Below are 14,336 nucleotides of genomic sequence, written 5' to 3'. Positions count from 1 at the left end.
ATTAAAATCATGACCTGGTGTTTAATCAAATCAGCAGCTTTAAAAATTTTAACTCATATAACAACGTTTAATACTGGGGCTTTTCCTTGCGGTGATTCAGCCCCATCTGCCTTAGCCCTGCCATCCCCATAGTTTCACACACCCTCTGCCTCACTTGCTTTCCCTGTCTGCAAGTGTTGAATTTGTGACTTAGCACATTAGTTAGCTTTGCTAAGGGTCACAAATGCTACAGTAACACCCAAATCTCAGACTTGATGACAACCAAATGTTTTCACTCACATTGCATGGCAGTGGTTGGCTGCAACCCTGCTCCATGTGTCTTTCATTCCGGGATCCAGGCTGAGGGGCAGCCCGTTTGGAACATGCTGTTCTTACAGAAGGAAATTAAAAAGCTGGTGGAAGCACAGTGGCATATATTAATACATCCACTGGCTGAGACGAATCACTTGCCAAGCCCAGTGTCACTGAGGTGGGGAAGTACATTTCTCTTGCAGGAAGTAACTGCAAGTGGTGTTGCAGCATGCAGGAATGTGTTCTTCCGCAGAATGAGGTACGAAAAACAGTGCAATTGTACTGTGAGCTGCCACACTCAGTGTCTGAAAGGGAGACGGAGCCTTCAGACAATGCTAGACAACTCTGCAACAGACCCCAATTTAGGCCCTGTAAACCTGCAGAAACATAAGACATAAAAATTTTTGCCTAATGCTACCAACTTTGAAGGTGGTTTCTAATGATGATAATTAAAACAGTTCTCACCAGGGAAATTTCCCATTGTCTGTGGCCCCGGGGCCAAGCCTTCTTTCCTCACATCTGGCCCCTCCTCCATACATGCCGGTCCTTACCCCTGCTTGAGGTTATCAACGAGTAATTTCCAAAACTCCTTTCCACTTAGCCCTCTTTGTTTCCACTTTCTCCTTTCATACCATGTGGGAAGCAAGGCAGAAGTGAATGCTACTTATATTTCAACCCCCCAACCCCCCCCAAAAAAAAAATCAAGGCATTTCCCAGATAAAAGGAAGTCAACTTCTCTAAAAATAAATTTTGCCATTCTCTTAAAAGGTTGCAGCAGCTGCAGTGACAATTCTAAATGCCACTCTTCCCTCTATTGCAACATATGTACAAACTGTACAGAAACAGGATGAAAATATAACAAAATTTGAACAGAAAATGCCTCTCAAAGATTTCTTCCTACTTTAAAAGTACCTTTTATTGTTTCATTCTCAATGAGGATAAATCATTTTTATAACAGATGTTTTAAATATATTAACAAATTTAGGTAAAGATAAAAAGTGGCATCAAAATGTCACGAGCAAAGACTGCTGGGGTGCAAGCCAAATGCTGTGTTTGCCGCTGAGCCCTCAGCCTCGCATGCCCACCGTCCCGCTTCTATGCAGGCAGGGGCTGCCTCCCACCTCAGTCACTTGTGTTGTTTAAGACAGGGTCTCGCTCTGTCACTCAGGCTGGAATACAGTGGCATGATCATAGCTTACTACAGCCTCAGGCTTCTGGGTCCAAGTGATCCTCCCACCTCAGCACCCCCCAAGTAGCTGGGACTACAGGCGTGTGCCACCACACGTGGCTAATTTTTCAAAAACTCTAAAGATGGGGCTTACTATGTTGCTCAGGCTGCCACCGCTCTTTACCAGCCTTTCTTGCTCCTCATGTTTTGACATCTGAACCAATCCCAGCCAGTGGGACTCTAGGCGATGTCTGCTGGTGGGCTTCTGGGCTTTCTAATAAAGACAAAGTGTCCTTTTCTTTGGCCAGGTGTTATGTCTGCAATGATGGTATCTGAAGCAACCATGTGGATCCCATGAGAACAGCCTAAAGGCCAGGGCAGTGGCTGAGATGGAGAGCCTGGCTCTTGATGACATCATTGGGCCACTGAACCAACCCTGTGACCACAGACTTTTTGCCCTTGCATATGTGAGTTAACCACCATGGTGGGTGCCGTGGTCTGTTACAGCTGAAGACATCCAAACTGTAGGAACATAAGAAACAGTTTTCCCCTTCCTGAGGATCTGGGCCAGTGATGAGTGGGGCTGATGTGAAGAGGTAAACCCAATTTCCTATGAGGCAGACAGAAAGCAGCTTGTCCGTGACGCGGGAGCTCTATGCTCTGGGATGCGTCTTGGTGGAGAATGGAGCCCAGCCTGAATGAGCAGCCCACACTGATGGATTAGAGATATCGGAAATAAAAAATGCCTTCTCTTCCTTGCTCCTCAATAAGTGATTGCCTTCCATTTCAGGCAGCAGAGTCTGAATTCCCATCTGCTGGGAGCACAGAAAGGGGCACAGCATCCTGGTTACAAACCTGAAGTCTACACATCTCTCACTAATGAAGCCATCACAGTCTGGAGCCAGGTCTTCCCATTTGAATGAGGAGAGAGGACAGAGTCACATTTGCTTGCCTTTTACTGCTTACTGACTGAATAGCATCAGGGAAGGTTTACTTTATGAACCTGGCACAAAGTAGGTTCTGGGCCTGATGTTAACAACATTCACTCTGCCCTCTTCACAAATGAAAAGGTGGAACATTTCTGACTTCTAGTATATTCACATTGCAATGACTTTCTCTGGACACAGATCTCGCAGTTCTCCCATCCCTCAAGGCTGCTGTGATTAATTTATTTTAAAAAGTCTTTCACAGTTTGAGGAGAAGAACAGTTGAAAAGCTCTAGGTAGAGGTTAATTTGGTGTTCACAAATCAAGTGATAGTCCACTCTATCTCATAGCTCAATGAATAGTAGGATTAGGAGAGTAACTTCACTTTTGTATTGAATCCCTTTTTATATGTACCTTTAAAAACTTTTGCACTTCCTTTTTTTCTCCTTCAGTGAACCTTAGCATATAAACAAAATATTTTTTTTAAAAAGCATTTTATATGCAGACATGAACTTTTATATTTCTCAGACTTAAATTTGAAAGCAGGTAGAGTAGGCAGTTTGTTTTGCCTGCTTAACTCCTTTCCCTTTTGTTTTTTAAAAAAATAGTTTATTCTTTTTAAGAGATTGGGGTCTCACCGTGTTGACCAGGCTGGTCTCAAACTCCTGAGCTCAAGTGATCCTCCTGCCTTGGCCTCCCAAAGTATAGTTATTACAGGCGAGACCCACTATGTCTGGCCCCAACCTTTTCTAGAAAATTCTGGAATTGTCTAATCCATGAACTCCATCTGCATGGTTAGTGCAAGTCACCATGTTACTACTATATGGCCCAAGCCATGAGTACTACCCACTCTTCAGAGCCTAGAATCCTGGAGAGAGTTTACCTCTATTTCATTCTGTCTCCAAAGTTTACAGTGTTTCTTCCTGCATCTTGTGAAAACCTTTGCAGACGGATATTCTTTCCTGAACACTTTCCTCAAGCTGCATCGTGCTGTGTTGCTGGAGTCTGTCATCTATGTATAATGTAACCCTTGTTACCTGATAGTAATTACTATAAACTTTGTCGATGCGTTACTATGAAGAGGGGTAGAAGTTGTGTTAGGTTTACAATAAACATTTTTTGTTGCATACATTGTATACATGTTTATAAATTGCCTTGTTTTGAACCAGAGCCAGGCTTATTCCCATTCCAAATGAAAGCACCAAAGTCTCAAAACCTCCTGCCTCTTGCTTCTGTTATGCTTTGGTCTTATCCTCTACCCATGAATTGTTTCTTTGCTTTCCACACAGAACCCCAACTCAAGCTATTCCAACTCAGAAGCATAGAGAAATTATAAAATTCAAGAACAGATATTAGAATGGAAAATGAGTTTAACTTAAAAGAATACCAACCGTCTCAGGTTTAAAGTCTAACAACTTTATGTGTTTATTTTTGCTTTAATCCTGTCATCATGGGTAAATTTTTAGCTGTTCATTTTTATACAACAACATAGGATCAGAGATAACGTGAACACATTAGTCTCTACAAGGCTAATTCTACCCCAGCACCCATCAAAGTGACCCAAATGACACGCCATGCATCTTGAGTGACGTGCACTGCCATATACTCTGAGCTCTACTACAGGTAATGTTACACCAAATTGACGTTGTAACTGTGTTTCAAATGTCTCTTAGAGACAAATATAGAACAGTAGGTAAAATAACCCTGAAGACTTCCAAGAGTAATGAGGTTTCGCCAAGGTTTGTTGTATTTATCGTGGATAGTTTTCAGGAAATAACTTACCAGAAAGCCTGATTGATTTGACAGTCATTTTGACCTGTGATTTATGTATTAAATACAATTTCAAGATTCCTGGAATAAAGTATTCCTAATAGATTGTAGATCCTGTATCTTTTTATAAGCAAATAATCCCTTGTGATTTTTAAAGTTGCAAGAAAATGCTGATGGAAAAATTTTCATGATGTTGAAATAGGTATAAATAGAAGCTTATACAAAGCCACTGTCTCAACATCAGCAGGATAAGAGATAAGAACTTCTGAGACATTATACTGTTTCCCAAAGAAAACACTACTCAGTTTTTTTTCCTTCCCCTTTTTCTCTCCCCACCCTGTGCTTTCCTCCTTTCCATCCCTATTAACTGAGTTCCACCTATGGTTTTAATCTTACTAAATCAGAAATTGGCTTAGTTTCATTTGAATTTCCTTTTATATGTGCCCATGATTAAAAACAACAAAAACCCTGCTTTTGATCACAATAAGATCTTTACCATCTCTAACCATTCCTTCTCCAGTATATGAAGTATATGAATTATTCTAATTCAATAGGATTCTAATGCAATTTGGCAATAACTAGTGTTTGGATTTAAAAAGCCATTGGCATAAACAGAAGGAGATGTTTAGGGGAAATGAGCAGGCAAGCAGATAATTTAGAAAGAAGTGATGGTTTCTGTGGTTAAAAATAAAAGTCTGGGATTTAGTTTTTCTTTGCCATACAGAAAACAGATGTTGCTATTTTTGTTCAAAATACAAAACTTAAATTCCATGCTTAGACTCTGGAATGTGTAAAGTAACTATGGATACCAAATTTATGATTTAAAAAAATCTGACATTTAATCTGTTCATATTTGAAATCAGGAAATAATTGTGCTCCTGAAATGTTAACTTTCTATATAACAGATTGACTGATTTATATACTCAGGAACACTGAAGATACTCTCAGTTCAGGGCTCTCTTTGGGGGCATAAGGTTATTACACTATATAGTCTCTTGGGAACAAAAATAAAAATAGGCCATGGAGAGATGTTCTTGCTCCTCCTTTTTCTCCTTTCTATAATCCTTTTCTTCCCCCAGAAAGATCCTGAGAGAGAGACAACCTGGCTTTCACCAGCCTACTGCTGTGCCCTTGCACAGCTGCTGGCCCACTTGGGTGGAGGCTTCCAGTGGCACCCTCCACTGGGACACTCGTACCCCCCATCCTGGTCCCCAGAGGCTCCATGTCTCACTTCCCACCCCATCCTTGGGAAACGAGGTGAGCTAGTAAAATGGAGTAATTGTCTTCTGCAGTTTGCTTTAGTGTGGGCAAGAAATTCCCAATCTCATATCACTTGCTTTTATATGTGAGAAATAATTATTCTAATTCTGCCCTGTCCGAACAAATCTATGACCAGTGGAAGAAATCATGAAGATAACAGTTTTCATCCCATTGGGTCAATATTGAGTGTTATAATATCTCTGAGGCCCCCACTAGGATGTAAGCCCCAAGAGGGCAGTGATGGCGCCTGAGTGCTCACCAATGGATACATTCACTCAGACACAGTCACTGCCTAGCAAGTAGTAGATGCTCAGACACACAAAGAAATTAAAAAAGGAAAGAATAAAATATGCAAGCACACTTACAGCAATAATAGTGACTTCCCCAATGTAATATGTTCATAAGACTGATCAATCTGTTATAAATGCAATGATGCTTCTATTTTTAAGAAAAAAACTCATACATTTTCCTTATACAAATTATGTGAGCAGAGTTTACATTGGGGTGTTTTGGAATGAACTGTTTAATTACTATTTTCCAGGTTTGTCAGAATAATCATTTATCTGAACCCACTAAAATTTCTACTTGTGTGTGTCTCTTTTTTTTCTTTTTCCTGGCTGCCCATGAGAATGCTGAGACGTTATCAAATAGATTTCAGTTCTGTGACCTGAATTGCAGTTGTGTAAGTGCTATAAATAAAAATCATTTGCTTTAGTAATTGAATAGTAAACTGAAAGACAGTATTGTAGATGTTAATATTTCAATGTGAACATCTAATAAATTAAAAAGAACAAACACTGCTTTCTAGAATGGAAGCAAAAGTTATGGGTTTCTCCATAGTCATATTTTATTCATTATTCTACTTTCTGCACACTGTATATGCTTGAGGTAAAACAATCATCAAGATGATAAATACATAAAGACCGTTAGTTGTAGTCTGGGAGCCTCAATAAGAGTAGTATTGTGGCTTAATGTCCCATGGTTCTAGCTTTTCTCCACACAGCAGGATTTAGATGTTTTCATTACTAAACGAAGAAGTCACCATTTGTCCTAAGATACACTAAGACAAATAGGAATTTAAAACTTATACGAAAGACATCTTTTTCTTGGGTTAGAGATGTCTAATACATCATTTCTACAGGATTAATTTTTTTAATTATATGGATTAGAAAACTAAGAAGCAGGAATATCAGATCACTCTGGTTTGTTTCTGTGAAATTGTCTTGTAAATTGAGTACTCACTAGTATTCATGGTGGCAGTTGCAAAATTACCAGTATATTAAAACTCGCTCACATTGTAGCTGTGTCTGTGTTTATCTGACTTCAGTTTTATCGTCCATGATTTGGAACGCGAACGGAACCTAGGACAGTTAAGGTGTTGAGGACAGCAATAAATGAGACCTCGTGTATCCATTTTCATCAGAAAAAAATGGAATAGGGACTGCAAAAAAAAAAATGGAATAGGGACTAAGTTCACAAATAACTGAGGATGTTATTTGTTATCACTTCAATGTTACCTCCTTCACTAAGAGCGTAAGTACAGAAAGCATAATTTGTGATGTAATAAACTATAACACCTCCTTTTCTTAATTTAAAATATTTCCTTTTATATTTCCCTTGATTTGGGCTTCTGTATTTTCTTAAAAATGCTTTCCTTTACATTCTAATTTTGACCACACTGGAAACTGATTGTACAATTTTTTTTATTAAAAAGTGTTCCAAACCGTTTTTCTTAAATGTGATTCTGCCCGTGCCATCAGTTCTACAAAAGGAAGCTTTAAAATTAAAATGCTATCTTCATTAACGAATAAGCAAAGCATTAACCAATACTCTTAAGAGAGAAGCCCATTTTTTGAATGGTGAAAAGTGGTAACAACTGCCTTTTCTTGATCTATGTGCAGGTGTCAGAAATTACTATTAAACACAACCTGTATATAGTAAAAAATCTGATAATCCACATTTCTTATAAGCTACTTTTTACATTTTTAATGTCTGGGTATCCTAAAGGGGTTTTCCCCTGATACTTGACTATTACGTCCATCTTTGCTTCTGCATGAACACACTTTACAGCATGAATTATCTAATTAATATAGAAATATTTTGAGATAATGCATGATTTCGCATTTAACTTATGAACTGCCTCATGACAAAAGGTAATGAGAGCTGATACAATCCTTCTGAAGTGGCAGTGAGTAACCCAGGCAGGTTTTGCTCTGGGTCACTCAACCCTCTCTCCACCACAATCTGCCACCAGTGCCTTAACATTAATCTGCTTGTGCTCAATGTCCTCGGAGGTTTTTGAGATTAACTTGGATTTGGCAAATGTTACGTGGGATTTTGTGTTTAAATAATGAAAGATTATAGGACTTCAAGAATAAATGAAACCATATCTCTAAATACAATCTATACCTTTGCTGCATGCTTGCTTTTCAGTGGAGCTTTGAACAGTGAAACTATCTGTGATGATTTGTTAAAATGAATAGTTACTACATGCTGTCCTCAAAGTCCTTAACTTGGATTTATTAAAGCAATTGTACATATGATGCTATGGTTATTACTAATCACATAAAAATTATCAATAATCAACCCCAGCCTCAATAGTTTGCTGTTCAACAGTGATAAAAATAACAAATAGACAAAGCATTAACATTACTAAGGATCAGCAAACAAATTTACATGTTAGAAAAAATGTTTAGAAATGCATCTAATGGAAGCCTCATGGTATCAACTGCCCCTTGCCCTTTGCAATCCACCACCTAGCCTAAGAGATCTTACTTTTAGTTTTTTAAACTATTTTGGATAATGTGCAGAGGGTGAGCTATTCCTAAATATTGGATGTAATTTTAAGTTAATGACTTTTGCCTTAATTCACTCCATACCATGTTTTCGACTAGATTTGTTTCATCCATTACCTTGGGGTAATCTCTCATAGCTTCCCAAACCTATTTCTGCAGCCAAGAGTAACTACTATGAAACTACAGGAAGGCCTCACATTTTAGGCAAGAGATAACTTGCCAAACTTAACTATGTACATAAAACATGAAAGGTGGGATGATACGGGACAGGAGTTTTAGAAGGTATGAGCTCTAATTGATTTCAAATTATTTCACTGAATCCAGAGAGGACAATAAAGGAAAGAAAGTAAGTTAAGTGTTTATAGTTTACATTTCAATTATTATGTAACAGAGCATTAGTTTTAAAAATCATTAAAATTTCAAAAGTGAATTAAAATCAAATTTGTGTTTTTCCTTTTCTGTGATTTTCTACATATTTTTAAATATCACATAGTAATGAAATATAACAATATTCATTTTGATTCAACCTGAAAAGCAAAGGTAACTGCAAAAAAGCAATGGAAAGATCTTGGAATGAATTTGAGACATATCTAGCTATGGCAGGGCTCTTGCTCATTATTCATATAAAAGAAAGGGATGGCAGGGCATGGTGGCTCACGCCTGTAATCCCAGCACTTTGGGAGGCTCAGGCGGGTGGATCACGAGGTCAGGAGATTGAGACCATCCTGGCTAACACGGTGAAACCCCGTCTCTACTAAAAATACAAAAAATTAGCCGATCATAGTGGTGGGTGCCTGCTGCTCGGGAGGCTGAGGCTGAGGCAGGAGAATGGCGTGAACCTGGGAAGCGGAGCTTGCAGTGAGCAGAGATTGCACCACTGCACTCTAGCCTGGGCGACAGAGCAAGACTGTCTCAAAAAAAAAAAAGGGGGGGATGATGTTTAGAGCTTTCAGTAGGATTGTTCTGCTATCAATATGAGGCTGCTGTTGGTCATAGTAAGTCATACTACTTCTTAACACTGCTTTTATTAACAAGTCAGCTTCATATATGAAAGGCTCATGCTTCTAAGTTGCAAATTGTACTGCTACTACTAAGAGTCAGCATGAATGAAACCACAGCAATATTTCAATATACCAGAATTTCCCAAAGAGTGTTCTTTAGAACACCAGTTCCTTGCAATGTTACTAGGTAGTACTCAAAAAAGTTTCTGTGGTCAAATTAATCTGGAAAACACTGGGCTAACTGACAGTAGATATTTGTTGTGTTTTTCTCTCCCCTGCAGGACATTTAAATTAGAGCCTTAGATATGTTCATGTTATAACTTTCTGAGATGGTATGTGTTTTCCAAACTTATCTGATCCTGGAACCCTATATTTAGAAGAGCATCTTTGGAACTTGTATTCTTTGGAACACACTTTGGTAAACACTGGATTCTATTATTTCTACAGCTAACTATCTCAAAAGTCTAGATATCAATGACTTAATCCAGAGGCAATTAAACAGCCATGGTATCTAACAGTCATGTCATTTCTCCAGAGCTGGATGACGAATGCTGGTGTGACATGCTAAGGCAATTTTGGGGGACTATTAGGGGATGAACAGTCTAGTGGTGGGTCAAAAGGAGGAAAAAAGAATGTCTGAAATGATTGGAAAAGTTTTATACAAAGTATATATTCCTATACTTTCTGATATACAATGATATGCTGCCTTTTCTAAACACAGACCTTTCATTGACACAGTTGCAAGAGAGATCTGGCAACAACTTAAGAGTACAAAAAAATCAGGAAAATCAAGATACACCTTGATACACAAGCTCCTTGCAGTGTTACTAGGTGCTACTCAAAAAAGTTTCTGTGGTCAAATTAAACACAAAGGAAATTAAACTCAAAGGAAACAACGGAATCAATTTCCTAGAATCCAACAGTGGAATCAATTTCCTAGAATCACTTCAGATTAAATTGAAATGATGATGCTATGATTCTCATGCAGTCCTCTTTGCCATTTACCCAAAATGATGTAATAATTACACTTGTATGAAATAAGGCCTGTTTTAAATTATCCAGCTTGCATCCTTCACTATAACACTCTCTGTGTAATACTCTTATGACATATACAAGATTCAAGAAGCCAATACCTCAATCCACAGCAAGGAATAAAATGCAGCCACTGGTTACCACTAATATGTACATATGTACACAGATATGTCACATTAGAACAGCAATTCAGAGTTAATTGCCTTGGGGCAAGTTGGTCATATAAAATAAATGCAGATCTTGGGAACAGCTTTGGAGCTTTCTATATAAGTATTGTTTATTCCTATGATGAAAGAATTGTAAATACAATTAATTTTGTAAAAAATTTCCCTAGCTGTCCCTCCCCCAACCTATGTTAAGAGTACAAATTGCCAGTGGAGCAGCAGCAGAGCACTGCATTAATGGAGACCTGGGCCTGGCACCCTGCTGGGGTCTCATAAGCACATGGCCATTCCCATCTTCATTTCTAAAAGACTGTAAAACCATCCCAAAATTTGGCACCATGGGGACTATTGGCAATTCGAACTCGAGCTAGCAAGGGAATCTAGGAAGCCTTGGGTGACAATTCCAAAGCTTTGGCAGTGCTGCTTAGGGAAGCTTCACATGCAGACATCTCAAATGAATTTCCCTAATGGCTAGACTCAGCATTCCCGGGTCCCGGGGAGCAGCCAGTGTGCTACAGGGCACCTCAGGAGTGATGTCTGCAAATCCCCAACAGCTGGAAAAGGGCTAGGGAGACAGAGCTCCAGAAGGAAGAGAACAAAATACTCTGATTTTAGATATAACTATCCTAACTATTAATGAAACTGCTACAGTTTTGCCTAGAACTTCTGTCTTTTAAAATCTACAAGCCATAGTAGGGGAGAAAGAGGCAGTAATGGGAGTAGGATATATACACTCTATTCAGTTAACATTAGAAATGAATTAATTGCACAAAGCAAAATTTAGAAGACGCCTTGTGAACCTCAATTAGAGAGAAAAGTTATGTAACTTGTGCACTCAGCACCATCTGTTAAGAAATTCTGCAGGGCACGTAACCACTGATTTACTAATTTAGTAGCTTTTCTTTTTCATCTTTATCAAAACACTGCTGCTTTCATTTTAGACAATAAAAATAACTGTGGAATTTAAAAATGTCTTTCCCTTGCTATTATACATTTTTGTGCTATGTTAAAAATAAAGAAAGAAAGTTGGCTATGGGCTGTAAAGTGCTGACACCATTGGTGCTGATTTCAGTTTGATGGTGGGTGGGGGCAACTCTCAGGCGTCAGAACGTCCTGAATCCCCAAGCAAACCCAGTCGCCTGGCCTGGCCATATCAGCACTGCTCACAGCCAGCATTTGTTTTCCACATTCCCTTTCCTGTCCCCCCACCCCAAATATTAATACACACATCCACATATTCAGTGTCTCTCCAGAGGCAAATGCTTAAATCTGAAATGGTGGCAGATATTTTGTACTAGAAGATTCTGTGGCTAAAAAATAATAACCAAGGTTCTAACTGTAATGCTGGAAAATACAGTATACAAAAGTAAGCAAATCTCATGGGAAGTCATTAGCAATTCTCAGTGCAGTCAAAGAAAGGTAAGGGCTTAGAGAAATCAAGATAGATTGCAGCCCTCCATATCCACAAGGCAATTTCTTCACTCTCTCAAGCTCTTTCCTGGACACGGCTTTGGGAAAGCTCTACAGCAGCAGGAGGGGAGAGGGCAGGGCTCCACGGGAGGAGGTGTCCGGTGAATGTGGCCTATGGGAAGCTATAACCACAAATGCCCACAGGGAAAGAACACCACCAGGTGGATACAGAGGGGTGGGAGGCAACAAAAGTTCCGTTTGGCTGTTTGAGTCACCTTAGGCAAAGAGAGTGACCCAGCATTTTCTCTAAATAAACTTATAAAATACCAAGGTTGGAAAAACGATACATTAGTGATACAGGAAATGGAGAGCAGCAAGCCAGGCCCCTAAATAATTCTGGCCCACTTCTCAATATGGGTTCATGCTGGAATTCCCGACTTGCTGTGTTGCCACTGCCGGTCTGTTTGCTGCCTCCCCTGCAGGGCTGCAGGCCACAGGGGGCGGTTTGTGTTTGCCTGGGGAAAGCAACCTGATGTGGATGGAGATTTGCAACTAAATGTTAAAGGCTGCTGCCTTTCCATTGTCAAAGAGAAGCTTATTCCAGTAGTTTCCCACCAAATTCCAAGCTGCAGTAGCTGGGAACTCTGTAGCTGGCTTCAAGGAGCACACATACAGTTATAGGCTGCTGCTTCTCAGAACACTGCCTGAAAGACACTTGAAAATCACTAGGAAAGGGGCAAGGAAAAACCCAAGAACTGGCAGCTGGAGCTCAATTCAGGGTGGTAACCTCACCAGCTCACTCCTTTCTCGATGCAAACAGCTTACTTGCCAGGGAACACTGTGACTCATTCAGTATCATTTCCTTCATCTACTGCTGAAAATGGAAGGAATCATGGTATTGTGACTTGGTTTTTTCATTTCCCCTAACATGGTTTCTTGGTCATGTAAGATGAAAAATCATGGTGTCTGTTTGTGAATTTAACAGCTGCCTATTACATACGGTAAGGACTAAGCAAAAAGGTTAACGGTCATGCATGATTTGGATAAATGCACAAAGGCTGGTCAGGTGGTATACAAAGTCTATTTAACTAATAAAGGAAGCAAGGGAAAAGGGTTATTTCTGCTGTGCAGGCAGTTGCCACTGGTCTCCCATCCTCTCTGCTTCTCGCAGTCCCCAAGAGCAGCCAAAATAATAAACCATTCCAAATCTGCTTTCAAGCTGCTACTGAGCAGAAAACATGGGCTCAGAAGGACAAAGCATTCTTAGGACGGCTCTGTCTCTTGGCAGAGGGTGTTGCCACGTCAGCCCCTGACCACTCACAGGTGACGCAGTGGCCTGTCTCCTGCAGCACTGGGTGGCCTGTCCTGTCCACTGTTCCAAAGAGAGGACACAACAGCTGATGCCTGGAGGACCCTGAACAGGATCTTGAAAAGAATCTTGAGGGAGACTAAATGGCACATATGCTATTCACTTCATATACGTGACTCTATAGCTATTTATTTATATATTTTTGACACTGGATGAAAGAGTTGGGAAAACACGAAGAAACCATTTTCCAGCTTCTTAACTACATTGGCCAAGGGCACCCTCTGTTCCTCACTGCTTATAGACCTAAGACCACCAGGGAGGGGGGAGTCCATGTCTGGGATGGATGATCCTAATTACAACTCCCACACTTTTCACTAAATTAAAAGAGACCAGTGTGTTGCAAGTCCTTTAGTCTAAGGCAGCTGAGACCCCTGAAGGGTTCACTGCTCTTCTGTTTTGCTGCTATTCCTGAACTTCACCACCATGACTGTTATATTGTCAGGGCAGCCTCTGTAAAATGACTGTAAAACTATGCTCTTGGCCCCAAAGTGAGGTTCATCCAAGCGCTCCTTGATGAATCGAACTGCTTCTTCATTGCTGAAAGCATCCCAGAGGCCATCTGATGCCAAGATCATGAACTCAGGCTGAAGCTTGTCCAGGTCAAAGGTCAGGATGTCTGGGTCTGGGATGACCACGTTGAGATTTTTCAGCGGATAATCTCCCAGGGACCGAGACATGGCCAGGATTCCCTGGACCCTCCAAGAGCCATTGAAACTGATGAAACCACCTAGAAAGACAGGATGAGCCCATTAGTTTGACCAGCTGATATCTCACATACCGGAGATAGTCTAGGTGTGTGCGCAACAGGGTGACCTACTTTGTGTGAACTGGGCCGTGGACACTCCCCTTAACCCCATCACTCCCGGGACCCACTGCATGGCCTGGGGTTTCATACTCTACCAGTTGATCCTCATACCCTCATCCTGGCATCTTGAAGGATTTCAAGAATATATCAATAAGAGTACTGAAGGTAGGGGATACATATGGGGGAGGGCATTGATTTTAACTTAACACCATGGTGGCTCAGTGATTGACAGTAGAGAGTGTGAGGATAGGGATTCAAGGAGAGTGGCAAAGGAATGCTGAAAGGCAGGTCACAGGCATATATATCATTTGGCCTGAGGCCACCCTTAAGTGTGCCAATATAGAT

The 14,336-nt window shown here is 40.3% G+C and overlaps 1 protein-coding gene across 5 annotated transcripts in view; it reads right to left on the bottom strand.

Moving 5' to 3' along the window:
- Positions 1-3,785: 3,785 nt before the first annotated feature.
- The window catches only part of PPM1L (protein phosphatase, Mg2+/Mn2+ dependent 1L), a 309,827-nt gene continuing 299,276 nt past the window's right edge, over positions 3,786-14,336 (bottom strand). For all 5 annotated transcript variants that reach the window (XM_050779923.1, XM_050779927.1, XM_050779924.1 and 2 more), the window contains one exon: positions 3,786-13,913. In XM_050779923.1, the coding sequence (XP_050635880.1) occupies positions 13,567-13,913 (347 nt within the window). In that variant the 3' untranslated portion in view covers positions 3,786-13,566. The remainder of the gene's footprint in view (positions 13,914-14,336) is intronic.

The sequence above is a fragment of the Macaca thibetana genome, chromosome 2 (genome assembly GCF_024542745.1).
Source record: "Macaca thibetana thibetana isolate TM-01 chromosome 2, ASM2454274v1, whole genome shotgun sequence".
NCBI classification, from domain to species: domain Eukaryota; kingdom Metazoa; phylum Chordata; class Mammalia; order Primates; family Cercopithecidae; genus Macaca; species Macaca thibetana.
The sequence above is the reverse complement of the archived record's forward strand: the minus strand, read 5'-3'. Positions and strand labels throughout refer to the sequence as shown.